The 18,692-nt window shown below is 41.1% G+C and overlaps 1 protein-coding gene and 1 pseudogene across 8 annotated transcripts in view; one reads left to right on the plus strand and one right to left on the minus strand.

Annotated features, from left to right (window-relative positions):
* The window catches only part of ARMC8 (armadillo repeat containing 8), a 142,277-nt gene that overhangs the window by 80,705 nt on the left and 42,880 nt on the right, over positions 1–18,692 (minus strand). For 5 of the 8 annotated variants that reach the window (XM_075546861.1, XM_075546864.1, XM_075546860.1 and 2 more), the window contains one exon: positions 7,661–7,737. The exons of 2 other annotated variants lie outside the window; for them this stretch is intronic. In XM_075546861.1, coding sequence (XP_075402976.1) covers positions 7,661–7,737 — 77 coding nt within the window. Of the gene's footprint in view, positions 1–3,710; positions 3,893–7,660; positions 7,738–18,692 lie in introns of those variants that run through there. One more of the 8 variants, XM_075546863.1, reaches the window with a different exon arrangement.
* LOC142444425 (small ribosomal subunit protein uS7m pseudogene) lies at positions 8,513–14,612 on the plus strand (annotated as a pseudogene).

Genomic DNA, 18,692 nt, shown 5'->3' on the forward strand with positions numbered 1-18,692 from the left:
AAGAGTGCACAATGTACAACACAAACAATGCAAGACTGTGCTACACTGTAAAGTCAGTGTTATAAAGTTACGTAAGATAAATGTTAAATATGCTTAACAGGTTTTGAGGAAATGGCAGGAACTAAGATGACCCTCAGAAAATGGTCAAGATTTGGATAAGCAAACGAGAAGAACAAATAGAAATACCATTGGTTGAAGACCGCCTTAGAGAGGGTAAGGCATGTCCCAGGACAGAAACAGAACCTGGACCCAAAGGGTTTAGTTTAGGCTACTGGACACGATTAGGAAAGTAACAGGGAGAAGAGACAAGAAAGAGCTGGAGTAAGTACTCACAATATTTTTGATCTGAGAAAAGACATGAGGTAACAGTGACTAAGGAAAAGCAATTGAATGTGGAGTGGATTGGAAGGTAGATAATAATAGTATAAGAGGGGCAACACAGTGATTGCTGTTCTCAATACTTCCCACTATAATCTCTCACTGCCATCGAGTTGACGCAGACGCTTCGCGCCCCTGGAGGACAGGGTGGAACTGTCCCTGCGAGTTTCCAAGACTGTAACTGTTTACGGGAGTGGAAAGCCCCATCTCTCTCCAGAGGAGCAGCTGGTGGTTTTCAGACTGCTGACCTTGCGGTTAGAAACCCAACTGGCAGCCACTACGCCATTCTCTAGACGGGCAGTGGACGGTATCTGTGAGACTGGAGTGGTGGCGAGGGCAGGTATCCTTATTTGCCCCCACACTAGCTCAATACCAGCTGACAGATGAATCCATTCAGGTGCCTGGTATGTGAGACTGATTAAGGTAACAACCATAGGAATCAGTACAGCAGGCATTTTGAGGGAAAGTTAAGATGATTTGAGGAATTTGCACATGTGTTCTGCGGTATATGCTGAGAGGGAATCTAATGTACAGAGTATGCCTTAGGAAGCTTAGAAAGGAATCCCTTAGTAAAATCTTGCGTTTAGACATCCTGGATTATTTTTGAAGTGAGCTGACTGTCCAAGTGCTAACTAAGCCTGGGATATTTCACTCTGGGGGTGAGAGGAAAGGACAAAGTAACAAGATGCCACAAACATAAATTTGTCAAGGAACACTTTCAGCTAAAATCTAGCCAGGACATTAAATTTCCCTGCTAATAAACGGAGTAAAATACTCTCCTCTTAACATGGAGAATAATCTTTCTCTTGTACTGCTTTTATTTGCTCCGAAGAGATTGACTTTAGTGAATAGAAGAAATGGGTGCTGACATTAAAATAACAGGTGCGGTGCCTCTGAGAACACGTGTCCTCATCAGAACATCAGGACGGAGCACCACCGAGAGAGAAAGGAGATAGTGCCTGACTGAAGTAAATAACACTCCCACATGACACCTTCTGATTTAGATAGCTGGGAAAGTTAACCAAAAAACAGAAGAAACCCTGGGATCTAAACCTATAATAAAAACAAAATTCTATCCAATCAGGTATGATCATAGTTCTTCCTTAAGTCTAAGTAGCATAAATTTTAACTGAAAATCTGTTATCCAATAAAAACTAATTAAGCTTGGATAGTATTAAAATTTGGAGCCCGAAACTAAATATCAATGATATGATTGCCTTTTAAACCATTATTACTTTTCACTTACCTGAAGAAGCTTGTGTTTAGAAATATTGTGTGGTATTCATTCTTTGTCTACATAGTATGAAGTAGTCAAAAAGTACACATAAAACCGAAAACTACACAGCATAAAGTTTAATCTATTTATGGAAACTCACTGTTCATGAAAAATTCATCCATTAAAAAAACATTTATATGTAGGTAGCTAGAATAAGGTGACGTGTTAAACAACTTAAAAAAGTATTTGGACTTTGAAAATGACAAGCACACTCTCTGTTCTGTCCTTGTAATGATTATGGTGTTCGTTTTGGAGAATGTGAACGTCCAAGTACAGCAAACTTGCTGTTATCCAGCATCGGTAAGGAATGAGGGATAGTCATCCTCCAATTAGAGTTACCACTGTCAATTAGACAACAATGACCCATTATGCAAACCAAAGCCATTTTTGACATAAGGATTTGATTCAGGAGACACTTAAGAAACCGATACTGTACTTGAGCTCAACTCAAGCATGGACTATGCCTCTATTATAAATATAAATTGACGAGAAATGAGGATTGGCAATAATTTAGTTCCGTTTTCCAAACAAATTGCCCCATGGGATAGTATATTTTTAGAATGTACACTGTTTCAGATAGCTCTATTTTGTATATAATCATGAAATTCTATGAATAATAGTTAATCTTTCTTTCCATAGCATCTTATGGTTCCTTAGTGATAAAAACATGAAGATGTAATTTTAAAAATTAAATGCTCAGAAATGAGGAAAATTTTTATATTTAAATTTTTTATCACAATGATTACAAATAGTCTTATACATTCTTCAAAAAATGAGGATGTAATTTAAGACAAAATATTTCTAGCATATAAGTATTGTCTATATACTTAATCATTACAAAGAATATGTTGTATGTTAGACCATTATGCTACAATATGGCAGTCTATGGTTAAGGTTTCTATAATATGAAGTGATGTATACACATATGCACATAAATGTACATTTATCCTGATGTTCACAGCTTACACTACAAATGCACACACTGTTATCAATGAGCAAGTTGAGACTATATCTGTTTCCTCTAATAACTCGGAGAACCCTGCCATCTTTTCATCACAATTGTATGACTGAATTCTGCTTCAGAATAATTTGCAGTAAGTAAGACTCAGAATTATGCCATTTCATTGAGTAATAAAGTTACCTCAGTATGATGCTTTAAAATGTAACAGATTAAAAGTTTTGGGGGAGAGAAACAGAAAAAATTATATTCATTTTCGAAGATATTATTTTCAAAGTACCTTAACCTTTCAATTAAAAAACGCTCAAAGACTTGACACTGAAAAAGAGAAATACATGATCACAGATCGGCACAAGGCTGATCAAAAAGACATGGACTCGTAATTTTGGCAAAAATGATAGCTGTTCCCCAGCTCCAATGTTACTTGCTTGATACCTTCGTCCTCACAAATGAAATTTACCCTCACAAATTGGTGTTCTAGAGTTCTTGCAAAGAACGTAATTAAATAATTGATAACGTTTTGGGGGAAAATACTTGAAAAGAAGGCACTTTAGGCATTGATATTTGGTGAAAACCACACGATTCCACAGCATCCACAATTATCTCTCTGAGTTCAATAAAGGATCTAGTCTAGATTTCTGATTCTACTCAACTTTGAAACTACAGATATCTCTAGCATAGAGGTACTATGACTCAGAATTGATTAGACCGCACCTAACAACAATTTAAATTCAAAATCCACAATGCTTATGGATTTTGACCATACTATTGAATAACCATTCAATAGTTAATCTTCAACTAAGAAATGTAACATGGATGAATCAATACTACAGTGAACTTCTTAAAAATATCCTGAAACTGTTTTAAGATTTCCATACTTAAGAAACTTAGAATTTGCAACTCAATAATTCATCAGATGCAGCTACTCTGTTACAGTCACAACGGCTATTGAACCATCCCCCAGAAAACATGGGGAATTGGTTACTGGACCCCCAGATACCAAAATTCACGTGAAAGTTCAAGTCCTTAATATAATATTTTGTTTAACATAAAGGTTTTGGCATGCAACATTCCCACATCAAGCTCTTTGTAGATTACCTATCATCCTTCCAAAAGCTCCAGACTCCGTGCCATTCAGTTGATTCCAACCAACAGTGACGCATAGGACAGGGTAGAGCTGCCCCTATGGGTTTCCGAGACTGTTAACTCTGTATAGGTGTAGAAAGCCTCGTCTTTCTGGTGGTTTAGAACTGCTGACCTTGTGGTTGGCAGCCCAACACACAACCACTCCGTCACCAGGGCTCCTCACCTGTAATACCTAAGGCAATGAATGTAAGTAACACTTTACATCCCCCCTCAGATTTAAGGGATTGCTAGGACCAACTAATTACTTCTTCCCACCCCAATATTTCTGATCCAATGTTGGTCAACTGCATGGCTGCAGAATCCCTGCATGCAGAGGGCTGGCAGCCTGTCCTTTATGACCTACACACGTGACTTCCCTCCTCCCTCTGCTCAGCTCGGATTTCCTATTTAATTCTCTGACTTCCAGTGGCACATCTGAAATTCGGATCCTTTAGAGGAAAAAAGAGCCGGTTCTATATCTAAACCTTTGCTACACTAAGCCTTTCAAGTCTGTGTTAAGTATTGTGCTATTAACAAAGTTATTTCTAGATAAGCCTCTACTCTTCAACAATGAAATTAAGTAGTTTTGATGTGTACTATGATTTTTTTAACCAGGGAATACTCAAAATGTGGGCTATCTATGAAAAAGTTCCTTACATAGGTAGGGCTAAGGCTCTACTCACTCCCTGAGTAGTAAATTATTTAAAAGATCATGGTGAAAATTCATTATTCACCCTCAATTTCTTCCATTTTTGTTTTTCCTGATAGTGTGTTTTATATGTTTATAATTTGTATTGAGAAAAATCAAGCACAATATAACTAGAAAAATGATAAAAACTGATTGCTTTGTAGCTAATATTGTCAATTTTTTAGAAGTCCCTTCAATTTGAACTATTTTAGATTCAAAATTGATTATTTCACTCTGCCTTTGTCTTCCCTAAGAAAACTCAGCCAAATTCTCTAGGTCCTCACCAGTCCTACAATGAGGTCTTTAGCTACTTTATTTTCAAATTAGCAGGTTACCATTCATTGTTTATGCTCTGTGGCCACCTCCTCCTACCTACCTACCTCATTCGGCCTACCGCAGCCTCCGTGTGACTCAAAGGAGACTGCATTCCATGTCAGAATGGAAGAACTGGTCAACCCACCTTACCTAAACTTCCGTTTGGTTCACCTTTTCCTCTCTCACTATTTTACTTTTCTATAGTGCCAGTTAAAAACAACACATGGCATTCCATTTGTAGCCTCACCACATGTAATCAAATCACTGTTTGACTTAATGCATACCATGTCGGGTCGCTCCACAGGACCACTCTCCTGGCCTTTCAGAGCACAAGGGGAGGACGTGCCTGGGGCGCAAGTGCTAGAGAAGCAGGCAGGCAAAGAAAGCAACCAAGGCAAGGCAGTGGCTCAGCCTAAAGGGCAAGGGTCACTCAATTCCCTACAGGCCCCCACCCTACCCCCCACCAAATAGAACCAAAGTAGAACAGAAGTCAATGTCCAGATGAAAAACTATCCAGAGATATGCAAGTGGAGGAGAGCATTTGGTTGTGCTTCCAGAGTAGTGGAAAGAGTAGCCATGAGTGAAAGATGGGCAGAAGAAAGGCTGGGTATCAAAGTAGCCCAGGTAATATAGTGATTAAAGCACTCAGCTCCCAACCCAAAGGTGGGTGGGTGGAACCCACCAGCCACTCGCCACACAGGAAACAACACGGTGGTGATCTGTTTCTGTAACGATTCACAGCCTAGGCAACCCTACAGAGTCGCTACGAGTCGCAATCGTCTGGGTGGCAGAGTCTGGTTTTAGAAGGCTAACACACGACACATTTACTGCTTGTTACAATACAATCTCCTCAATGTTGTTAACCCTTGTTTGATATTCTGGCAACTTCTGAGAAGCTCCAGTCTTCTTTGGTAAAGAAAAAAACTTCTCCAAATAGAACTTGAATGAGCTACTCATAACAGATACAACTCTATCACACAGAATCCTTGATAAATTCAATTGTAGTAGCAGTAATCACAATAATAACATCATCTACTCTTATCATTTATTGAACACTTAATAAGTCTAGCACTTTCAACTAAACTATTTACAAATCTTACGTGATATTTTTATTCAGAATGTTTCTATATACAGAAGGCACCCTGGCAATGTCATAAATCAGCCCTGGGCTGCTAACTAAAAGGTGGGCAGTTCAAATTCACCAGCTACACCATGGGAAAAGATGTGGCAGCTCTGCCATAAAGACTCCAGTCTTGGAAACTTAATGGAACAGTTGTACCATATCGTACGCGTTGGAATCAACTGGAGAGCAATGGGGTTTTAGTTCGCGATACCTAGCATCCTAGTGACGCAATGGCTTAGCTACGAGGCTGCTAATCAAGAGTCAGTGGTTGGAGCGTACCAGCTGAAAAAGGAGAAAGATGAGGTTGTCTGCTTGCAAGGTTTACAGGTTTAGAAACCTGTGGAGCCGTTTGTTCTGTCTTACAAGGTTACTGTGAATCAGAATCAACTTGATGACAGTAGGTGTGGGGTTCTTATTGGGTTCTTTTAAGGGGGGAGGGGTGTTATATACAGAGCTCTCTATGTGTGAGGAGTGTCTGTCTTAAGAAATACCACAATCAACTATCCTCTCAACTGATTTGTGTGTGTAGGCACAACCAAAACTGATTTCCTTAGCAGATGGATTTAATACCACTCTTGCTGGTAATAAGCACATCAGTCTATAAAGGAGCTGATTAAAAAGCTTTAAAGTCCCTAGTTAAAGGGATAAAGGCAACATTAGCATAATGAAAAAACATGAAATATCATCTCCTGGTAGTTTCTGTAAATTGAGAAGATGTGAAAATAAGGCATCAAGTATCCAGGGAGTCTCCACCTAGCTCCTCATCTTCCCTCTCAGCTCACGTTCAATAGCTGAGCAGCCTTTCTCACTTTTACCTTGTCTCACTTTTACCTTGCCTCCCTTTACAAACTCACATCTCTAAGACATCCATCCATGTTATAGAGCCTTTCTTTCCTTCCCTTTTGCTTTGAAAAGGCATTGCCAGAAACGTCTGTAGACAAAGCCCCCTAGCCTTGTTATGGTTAGGCAAGAGTTGAACTTAGAGAGCGAGCTGGCTGATAACGTGGACAGGGTAAGGGGAGAGTAAAGCGACATATGTGTGCCTTCATTATTACCCCAAACGCACTGCATCCTGACCCTTGGAGCCTCCTTCCCTGGTGAGTTCAGGCCCGAGCATCCAGTGACCTCGGCCTAGGAAGGAGCCTCGGGCAAGATGGGGCTGCAGCAGTAAACCTTCTTCCTGAAAACTAAAGTGTTCAAGAAAAAAAGAGAAATTTCTTCTCAAGAGGAGAGGGACTTCATCTTTGAATCACCTGAAATCTGATCCCATATGCCCCACTTAATTATTTAAAGGTAAGCACCTCAGGTATGCTGCTTGGAAAAGGTTTCCTCTCAGTAAATATGAAAGAATTTTGGGGAAAAAACGATTAGGTTAACAAAAGCTTATTTAAACTTTTTAATCACTGCTGCTTAAATTCTGAAACCCACAACATTACTAAGCGATTCAACTTTATAGTTGATGAGTTGTAAACAAAAGAGTAAACGCTACTGATCTGTTTCCCCACCCATTTCTAAAGGTAAAAGGTTTTCCATTTTATTCGCTGAAGTAGCAAAAGCATTCCCCAAAGAAAACATTTTAAATGTAAAGCAAGTATTCTACAAATATATGAAACTAACTACGTCAGTTCACACCTATTCAACAAAGAAGTCCGTATGGTACTTTATTAAAGTTATCATGAATGTCAAGGAGTCTTCCCCCAAAATGATAGAACCCTGCACATTTTCAGGATTACATTTGGCAGATGTAAGCATGAAAACAAACAACTTTTTGATAGACTCAAATACATAACTACTTACATGACACCTTGTAGAACTTTCTGGGGATCAGGGTCAAATAGCCTGTCAACATAGTGGCGACTGCTAGCTGTAACTTCCTAGAAAGTGGGGGAAAAATTATGACATCTGAAGCCATGCAAATCACAAATCCATAGCATCACCCACACCACCAAATTGCTCTATATTCTCACTCATTCACTTTAGAACACTTATTCTTATATGCTTCCTAATGATACATAATATTAAAGTGATTTCTCCCTCTCAGGGATTAACATAGTTGATAAATGCAATGTTCTTTTAGCTCCAGATGCCAAAAATCGGTATTTTCCTAAGGACATACCATTTTAAAAATAAAGTTCGCAGAAATCACTACAAGTTCTGCAGTAACTTGAAATTGGCAGAAGAGTTTAAGAAAACATGATTAAGACATATGGTTGTTTTATTCATTTAAAAATCAGAATCATAGGGGGAAAGATGAAGTGCATTTTTAGAAGTACTTCTGAGAAAAGTTGGTGACAAGACAAATAATCTGGTAAGAAATATCAAAGTCACAATTCTCACTAAAAATCTAATTGGACGATGGGACCCGTGATGAGACCTGGTAGCTTTGGCAAGTGAAGAACTGCGCACACGTGGTGAGCACCAAACAAACCCCCCAAACTCACTGCTACGTGTCAATTCTGACCAATGGCCACCTTACAAGGCAGGGTGCAACGGTCTCTGTGGGCTTCTGAGACTGAAACTCCTATGGGAGTCAAAAGCCTCTACTTTCTCCCAGAGCGGCTGGTGATGCTGTGGATCACCGCTTAACGTGCAACCATTACACACTGTGCGCCTGCATATGAAAAAGAAAGTTGCATCTGTTTGGCGTCCATGAAAGGAGAGTACATCTGGCTCTCCAACAAGAAGGCCATGCGAGGCTGCATGGACCTAGTCCAGCTGCCAGAGGAAGGCATGAAACTGTTGCATGGGCCTAGTGGCTGTGGGAGGCACACACGAAGACTAAAACCACAGTTCTAGGAGGAAGAGACAACTAGGGCCCAGGCTGCGTTACACAGATCAGCAGAGCTATTTAGTCTGAGGTAGACAAAGCAGGGGAGTGGAAAGTTAGGAGCTTAAGAACAAGGGAAAACACTTCCTTTGTTTGTACTGTGGCATTTGCTCCATTTACCCGATTTATTTTATTTTTACTTTTTGAGGAAGGCAATACTTAATTTTAATGTTTAACATTATTTAAAAATAAAAGTTTAAAAAAGCAAAAAAATAATTTTGTTCTTTCTTCCTGATGCTGCTAAAAACATGCTTATTACCCGTTAGTAATAAAGTACTAGAGAAAGGAAGAAATAGCTTTTCTAGTTAACCCAGAACCCCAAATCAGTAAAAGGGCCAACTGCCTATTAAATTGTGGGTGTAAAGTACCAAACTAAAATTTTCAGTGATCAAAAATAACACTGAAAAGAAGTATAAACATTTTAGTTACACAATATAGTTATCAAAAATTAAAGCATATTTTTACAAGCTTACTACAAAAGTACAGACAACTCAAAGACCCATTTTTAGAATGTATCCCATTTATAAAGAACAAATAGTGGAAGTAACAAACAAAATGGATGGAAATTCTTGACCCATTTGGGTACCAGTAAGTTTCGGTTAACAAGGTCTTTTTCCTTTGAATGTGGGTTACATATTGGGCTGTGAACCACAGGTTAGCAGTTCGATCCCACCTCCCAGCTGCTCTGAAAAGTCTGGCCAGTACCCAAACCCACAGAGGTTGCTCTTCTGTCTCCCAGAAGGTCTCTGTGAATCAGAATCTCCTCCATGGCAGTTTAGTCATTTTGAGTCTTAAAAACCTACGTTTATCCTCAAAATAACAGAATCACACTTAGAAATACTCTTAATAATGATTTATCCCAACCCCTTGTGTTTTTTTCCCCCTACTTTATTTATTTTTTAAACATTTTATTAGGGGCTCATACAACTCTTATCACAATCCATACATATACATATATCAATTATATAAAGCACATCTGTACATTCTTTGCCCTCATCATTTTCAAAGCATTTGCTCTCCACTTAAGCCCTTGGCATCAGGTCCTCTTTTTCTTCCCTCCCTCCTGCTTCCCCCTCCCTTATGAGCCCTTGATAATTTATAGATTATTATTTTGTCATATCTTACCCATCTGGCGTCTCCCTTCACCCCCTTCTCTGTTGTCTGTCCCCCAGGGAAGAGGTCACATGCAGATCCTTGTTTTCGGTTCCCCCTTTCCAACCCACTCACCCTCTACTCTCCCAGCATCGCCCCTCATACCCCTGGTCCTGAAGGTATCATCCGCCCTGGATTCCCTGTGCCTCCAGCTCCTATATGCACCAGTGTACATCCTCTGCTCTATCCAGTTTTGAAAGGTAGAATTTGGATCATGGTAGTTGCGGGGGGGGGGGGGGGGGGAGGGAAGCATACAGGATCTGGGGGAAAGCTGTATTCTTCATCGGTGCTACATCGCACCCTGACTGACTCATCACCTCCCCTAGACCCCTCTGCAAGGGGATCTCCAGTGGCAGACAAATGGGCTTTGGGTCTCCACTCTGAACTTTCCCCTTCATTCACTATGGTATTTTTTTTTTGGATGATGCCTTATACCTGATCCCTTTGGCACCTCGTGATCACACAGGCTGGTGTGCTTCTTCCATGTGGACTTTGTTGCTTCTGAGCTAGATGGCCGCTTGTTCACCTTCAAGCCTTTAAGACCCCAGACACTATCTCTTTTGATAGCCGGGCACCATCTGCTTTCTTCACATTTGCTTATGCACCCATTTGTCTTCAGCGATCCTATCATGGAGGTGTGCAGTCAATGATATGATTTTTTGTTCTTTGATGCCTGGTAACTGATTCCTTTGGGACCACTTGATCACACAGGCTGGCGTGTTCTTCCATGTGGACTTTGTTGCTTCTGAGCTAGATGGCCGCTTGTTTATCTTCAAGCCTTTAAGACCCCAGTCACTATCTCTTTTGATAGCCGGGCACCATCAGCTTTCTTCACCACATTTGCTTATGCACCCGTTTGTCCTCGGCGATCATATCATGGAGGTGTGCACCCAATGATATGATTTTTTGTTCTTTGATGCCTTATACCTGATCCCTTTGGCACCTCATGATCGCACAGGCTGGTGTGCTTCTTCCATGTGGGCTTTGTTGCTTCTGAGCTAGATGGGTGCTTGTTTATTTTCAAGCCTCTAAGACCCCAGACACTATCTCTTTTGATAGGCACCATCAGCTTTCTTCACCACATTTACTTGTTCACCTGCTTTGGCTTCAGCAGTTGTGTCGGGAGGGTGAGCATCATAGAGTGCCAATTTAATAGAAGAAAGTATTCATGCATTGAGGAAGTGCTTGAGTAGAGGCCCAAGGTCCTTCCGCCACCTTAATACTAAACCTATAAATATAAACACATAGATCTATTTCCCCATTCTCATATATATATTTGCATGTACATGTCTTTGTCTAGACCTCCATAAATGCCCCTTGACTCCTAGCTCTTTCCTCCATCTCCCTTGAATTTCTTCTTGCCCTAGTACCATGCTCCGTCCCCACCTGGGCTACAGCTATACCTCTTCTCTAAGCAACCTTACCCTTGATCATTCCCCACAGGCCTGCCACTCCCCCCTCACCACCAATTTGAACCCCTTGTTTTACAAATGAGGCTATTCAAGTTACTTAAGCAGATGCCAGACTGTCAAACAAAAGTCATGATACAAATACCTCAAGTAACAATATAATTCCTCAAAAAATAGAAAACAGAACTATCATGTGACCCACCAAAATCCTAAGTTTATACTCAGAAACTTGAAAACAGACAGACCCATACACACCAATATTCATTATAGCATTATTTATAACATTTAGAAACAACCTAAATATTCATCATACATGGCTAAACAAAATATAGTACATACATAAAATCGAATGCTATTCAGCCTGTAGGGAACATGAAGGTTTGACACATGCTACAGAGTGGATAAAGTAGGAAAACATGCTGAATGAAAGGTTAGTGTGACAGTTAAGGTTTATTGTGTCAACTTAGCAGTTAAACACACATGGGATTAATTGAAAGGGAGAAGAGATAAATGGCTTGGCAAGCATTGCCTTTCTAGTTCTCGGGTCTCTTGCTTTGTGATGGTCGGACCAGTATGCAGCTGCCTTAGCTAGTTATCTGCCTCAGCTGGCAAGGCTCACTTCCTGCGAGACATCCTAGAGGAGAAGTCACATGGACTTACTCTGAAGCAGTCAGTGGCATTGTAAGCATCTCAGTAAGTAGTTCATCTGTAAAAATTTGAACTGGCGAAGATATATGATTTGTGTGTGTGTGTGTGTTATGCTGAGTCACATGCTAGTTGTTTTTCATTTGACTACATACAAGGGGTACCAAAACAACACGGAATTTGTTCCAAAGCTGTGTATTTATTTACAAAACAACCATATCACTTTTAAAGTACTCTCCATTATACTTAATGCCTTTGTCAAATTGGCAATTCCATTCTTGGAAACATTTTTAAACTCATCTGTTTGGATGGCTGACAGCACTTCCCTCATTTTTTCTTTACCTCTTCTACATAGTCAAATCGCAGTCCTTTCATGTCCCTCTTCATTAGCAGAAACAAAAAGAAGTCACCCAGAGCAAGGTCAGGTGAGTAAGGTGCATGGGGCAACAGAGGCATGCTGTTTTTTGCTAAAATCTGGTGCACTGAGATGGCTTTGTGAGCAGAGGGGCAAAACCAGTCCCCTGTCTGCCACAAATCAGGCCTTTTTTGTCACACACTGTTATGCAATCTTTCCAGATGTTCTAAATAGAAAGTTTGTTTAACAGTGTGACCTGGTGCAACGAATTCCAAATGCATTACAAGTCGACATTTTCATCCTTTCAGGAAGTTGATGGACATGCAGAATGAATTTTGTCATCGATCGATGTCACCTTTTTGGAAACAAGAAAACCACTCATACATTTGAGTTTTTCCTGATAGTGTTGTCCTTATAAGCTGTGTTCAACATCCCAACAATTTCTGCAGCATTTTTACGGAGCAGGAAACAAATTTCAGTTACACACTGCTCTCTTAAATTGGCCATCACAAAAAATGAGACTTAAGTGAAACTGCTTTTATGAAAAAAATTCAATGTGACCAGAGAAAACTTTCCCAGGTGATGCCACTGGGTGTCCTAGCTCAGGGTAAGTTGTTGGATGCTCACCTAGTGGGAAAAATTTGTTCTATAAAAGCTCTGCTCAATCCAGTGCAATTTTAGGGGCTTTGGCGGGAGGGGGGTACCCCCTCGCATATTCACATGTTATTGATATATGCATTACTTATGTACAATCAAACACCTCATAGAGTCTGGTTTCTTGGTTTGGAGAAGATCTGGGCTTCATGGGGCAGCCCAGTAATTATTTTAATAACATGTTTAGTGCTTTTGTTTTACCTCTTAGTTTGATAAACAGTGCCTGGGTCTTAAAAGCTAGCCAGCAGTCGTACAAGGTTCAATTCGTCTCTGTTCCCGTGCAGGAGCAACCGAGGAAGAAGTAGAGTCAGCAATAAGCTAGAAAATGGTATGCATGACTACTGCCATGAGCACATGCCTCCTTTGCCATGAGCTCTGAACCAGATAGAACCTAGCCACCATTACTGAACATTCTGAACAGAGCCTATAGAACTCTGATCAGCGGGGGAAATGCAGAACAGCATCCCAAATTCTCAGGAACTTTAGACTTGCTGGAACCATGACGGCTGAATGATTGAAACTATGGTCCTAAAATAATCTTTAAATATTAATTAAAACTATCCTCAAGTTTTATAAAAACCAAACAATAAACTAGTTAAGTTTAGCTTAACTAGTAAAACATGCCAGCTTTAAGCATTATGTTCTTTTAAAAATGAACTAAATAGGATAAAACTGACAACAATAACTTGGGGTGCAGAATGAATTCATGTATTGGGGAGGAACAACTCCGAGAATGAGGGCGAGAATGGTTACATAACTTGGTGTTATCTGTGCCCCTAAATAGTACACGTGTACGTTTTCTGTGCATATTCTCAATGAAACAAGATTACGTTTTTTAAAAGAAACAATGTCTCAAAAGGAAAAGCAGGGGGCCTATAAGTGCGGGTGCAGCCACTGGAAGCACCGGGCAGGGAGGACCAGAGCTTCCTTGGGGGTCTTCCCAGGAACCTCAAGCAAGCAGCTCCAATGTCCAGATTAATGAGGTGAAATAGAGATCATGGCTCCTTGGCGTCTTTCTCCCGTCTCTCATCACTCGCTCAGCCAAGAAGCCTGCCCCCTTGTTCACTGCTGTGGAAAGGGTGATCAGGCCTGGACCTGGGTGTTCTGGGTGTTGTCCCATGGCCTCCAGGGCTAACCCAGGTCAGATACGGGGAGCCACTACGGTCCTGAATACGGGATCTCCCGACCAACAAGGAATGTTTCCGAAAGCCAGTGGCTTAGCTGTGGATGAGAAATATGAACCATAGCTCCGCAAGACTTGGCTCATCCAAGCTGCTCAAGCCACCAAATCAAACTTGGTGTTTGAAAACCCAATGGTCAGCAAACTGACCAGCATGATGAGCTGGCCAGGCACCTCACGGCACAGACCCTGGAAGCTATGAAAAGGAAGTAACTTGAGAAGTACCATGGTGCTTCTGCAGAGGAGCAGGAAAACCACTGAGCATCATCTCCCACCAAGCTCTGAAGAACTGCAAGCCTGTGATCAAGCTGGCCCCCATTCTCAAGGGTGGTCACTTCTACTAGGTCCCTGAGCCCCTAGCTGACTGGCATCACTGCTTCTTAAGCATGAAACAGATAGCCACCGAGTGCTGTGAGCAGTAGCACCGGCGAACGCTGTCACTAACTGAGGCCCTGGTGATCAAGGGGAAACAATATGTACACCAACTGCATACTGACCCACTACCGCTGGTGGTGGGGGCGGGCTGAGGCCGATTGGGCTGGCTCCTTGAGAGGTCCCTGAGAGCTAAAATAGCAGTTGCTTTGAAGCGTAGGCATCCCCAGGATGAGCCAGCTTGGGACTCTTGCATTTTGTATGTTTGGCTTAGGGCGAGAGTAGGGGTGGAGGAGATGGGGGACTAGAATTTGCTCTTATAGGCCCCCTGCCCAGCCCTTTTCTCCTTTCAAAGGGGGAAGAGACATGTTGACTTGGGGTTTTCCTCCATGGAATTCAGGGCAAGCTAGCCCCTCATCTCTCAGTTTTGGCAGATATGAAAAATAGCAATTGTTTCATCTGGAATAGAAGTAGCACATGGTCCTATACTGAAACTGACTAGAGACTTCAAGCTAGTTTCCACAGTAATCTGGAGTTACAATGCACCAAAAAAAAAAAAAGCAAAATCTATTGTAAAACTATAAGGTTTTGGTTTTTGCTATCTCCCCGCCCCCATTACTATAATACCAAATGGTGAGACTGGTGAGTTTTGTCACTCCATTTGAGTGTTTCACTACATTTCTAATTGGCCTCCCTCTTTTGCAGGGGGTGTATTTTTTAGCTTATTATTATACCCAGCACTTCTTCCTCAATGCCCTCTATCTCGACTTCCATTTACCCATTTATTGACATTTCCTATGTACAACAAACAAAAAATCTACTTTGAAAATTAATGTCATATCTGATAACACCAAGGTGAGAGGCTAAAATAATGTTGGCTATGATGGTTAAGATTATTTGTCAACTTGGCTGGTCTATGATCCTCAGAGGTATGGCAGTTATATAAAGATATAGTTATCCATTTTGTGATCTGATGCGGTCATCCTCCATTTCTGCATTTATACATATTTTCACATAATAATCTGGTCTTTGAAAGCTAAGCATTTGAAGAGTTGTGTACTTAGGCTAAAGATGCATATCTTAAACATAAATTTCACCCACTAATAATAACACTTTGCTGCTCTATGCCTAGTTCAGTAAATTCAGCAAGCACTAATGGAACATCTACTATAGAGAATGCATTGAGGAAGGTATTAAAGATAAAAACACTAGTAAGGCACTAGCCTTACCCTTGAGAATTCCTATTTTATTGCAATGTGTTCACATATTTGTGTTTGCTATAAGATTACAGAAGTATACAAAAGCAGAAGTATTCACAACATATACGCAGCACTGAGGAGGGGGCTAATATGCTGGGAGAATCACCAAAGGGGTGTTGGTTTTAAGAAATTAACACAAGCACACAAAGATGGACAAAGAAAGAAAAAGAATCAATGTCACAGTCATAGCTACGGGTTATAGAGCCAACAAATGTGTACCACTCCCAAGTATACCCCAGCTGCTGGTGCTAAAAACCTGAGAATGCAGATATGACCGTAGTATGTAAAAGGCTAACCATTCATTCATTAAAAAAAAAAAAAAACCTCTCCAAACTTACTGCCATTGAGTCAATGCTGACTCACAGCAACCTACCTTTGGGTTTCTAAGACTGTAACTGTTCACAGGAGTAGAAAGCCCAGTCTTTCTCCTGAGGAGCTTCTGGTGATTTCGAATTGCTGACTATGCAGATCGCAAGCCACAAGCACAACCACTAAATCACCAGGGCTCCAACCATTCATCAGTGGCCTATAACTGGAAAGTTCTGATTGCCTTTGGGTTACTGCTATGCCAGATGCCAAAGAAGGCATGATACGGTATTAAGGCAAAGACCTGCTTTGAAGGAGCTTACAATATAGAAGGGTGTCGATCATGTGTACAAGAGTCTGCCTTAAGAAATGAACTGAGAGCATCACATTTACTGATTCAACCTTTTTTTACAGTTTTTGCTTGGATAGCCCCTAACACATTCATTCGCCCCTGTATGGGATAACCCTAATAACATCATTGCTTTCTCTGCAGAGCACGTGACCCTTTCTCTCTTCCCTCTGATGGCAGTCTAGGGAAAGAAGAAGGTGAGGATGGCGCAGGCTGGGCGGTGCTTCGTTCTGTGACACACACAGACATTATGAGTCAGAACCAACCTGACCACACCGAACCGCCACGGGGAAGGCAGTGTAATTAGTAGCCTTCCCTATTCATCAGCATGTGGCCAGGCCTTCGTGCTTGCTTCAGATTACCTTCACAAGCCTTAGCCGATTATAAAGACAGTGATTAAGCACATACTGTTTGTGAACAGAGTGTACATGTGTACACACACACATACACACACACCTGAAATTTTAGATCTGGGATGGTAATAACATCTCTGGTTAAAAGACTGAAATAATTGTATTTCTTCAGGACTTAGTAATTGCATGTTCCTTCTCTTATTCAGCCATTCACAAATAAGGGTGAGGAGGGGAAAGGAAGTAGGTGTTAACAAACCCAGGGACAAGGGAACAAGTGATCCAAAATCAATGGTGAGGAGGGTGTAGGAGGCCTGGTAGGGCTTGATCAAGGGCAGGGTAACCGAGAGGAATTACTGAAACCCAAATGAAGGCTGAACATGATAGTGGGACAAGAGGAAAGTAAAAGGAAATAGAGGAAAGAACTAGGAGGCAAACGGCATTTATAGACATCTCAATACAGGCATGTACATATGTAAATATATTTATATATGATAATGGGAAAATAGATCTACGTGTATATATTTGTAGGTTTAGTACTAAGGTAGCAGATGGACATTGGATCTCTACTCAAGTACTCCCTCAATGCAAGAACACTTTGTTCTATTAAACTGGCATTCCATGATGCTCACTTTCCCGACATGACAAAGACAAAGCAGGTGCATAAGCAAATGTGATGAAGAAAGCTAATGGTACCCATCTATCAAAAGATACAGCATCTGGGGTCTTAAAGGCTAGAAGATTAAACAAGTGGCCTTCTAGCTGAGAAGCAACAAAGTCCACATGGAAGAAGCACACCAGCCTGTGTGATCACAAGGTGTTGATAGGATCAGTACCAGGTATCAAAGAACAAAAAAATCATGATTGTGAATGAGGGAGAGTGTGGAGTAGAGACCCAAAGCCTACCTGTAAGCAACTAGACATCCCTTACTGAAGGGTCACGGGGAGGAGACGAGCCAGTCAGTGTGCAGTACAGCACTGATGAAACAAAACTTTCCTCTAGTTCTTTAATGCTTCTTCCTCTCCACGATCATGATCCCAATTCTACCTTACAAATCCAACTAGAGCAGAGGATGCACACGGGTACAGGTAAGAGCTGGAAACACAGTGAATCCAGGACAGATAAACCTGTCAGGACCAATAATGAGAGTAGCAATACAAGGAGGGGAAGGGGAAGGTGGAAGGAGAAAGGGGGAACTCATCACAAGGATCTACATATAACCCCCTCCCTGGGGGACAGATTTCAGAAAAGTGGGTGAAGGGAAACATCGGACAGTGTAAGACATTAAAAATAATAATAATTTATAAATTATCAAGGGTTCATGAGGGAGAGAGAGGAGGGAGGGGAAAAATGAGAAGCTGATACTAAGGGCTCAAGTAGAAAGCAAATGTTTTGAGAATGATGATGGGAACAAATGTACTAATGTGATTGACACATGGATGATGTACGGATTGTGATAAGAGTTGTACGAGCCCCAAATAAAATGATGGAAAAAAAGAAGAAAGGCACTATGCCAGATGCTAGGTACAGTGCAGTAAGATAAGATAGACAGGCAAAAATGTTTGCCAACAGAGCTGACACCATAGTGCATGGGGAGATGGAATTAAACACACAGAATGCGAGGCTGTATTAATTGCTATGGAAATAAAGCACAGCATGCTGTCAGGGTGGGAGGCGGGCAGGATATAATTTTAAATAGGCTAGTGAGAAAAACCTCTCCAACAAGGTGACATTTGGTCAGAGACCTGAAGAAGATAGAGAAGAAAATCATGCAGTTAACTAGGGGCGAAGTGTTTCAGGCAGAGAGAATAGTGCATTGTAAAGACTCCGAAATGGCTTTGAAATGTTGATGTTATCTGAGACCAGGAGGAGAATGAGCACAGGAGAAAGCAGCGGGAGACGAAGTCAGAGAACAGGCCAGATGGTCTAGAGTTGCACTGTCCAATAAGAGCCACTGACTGGACTCCAAT

Source organism: Tenrec ecaudatus, chromosome 4, assembly GCF_050624435.1.
Source record: "Tenrec ecaudatus isolate mTenEca1 chromosome 4, mTenEca1.hap1, whole genome shotgun sequence".
NCBI lineage: Eukaryota > Metazoa > Chordata > Mammalia > Afrosoricida > Tenrecidae > Tenrec > Tenrec ecaudatus.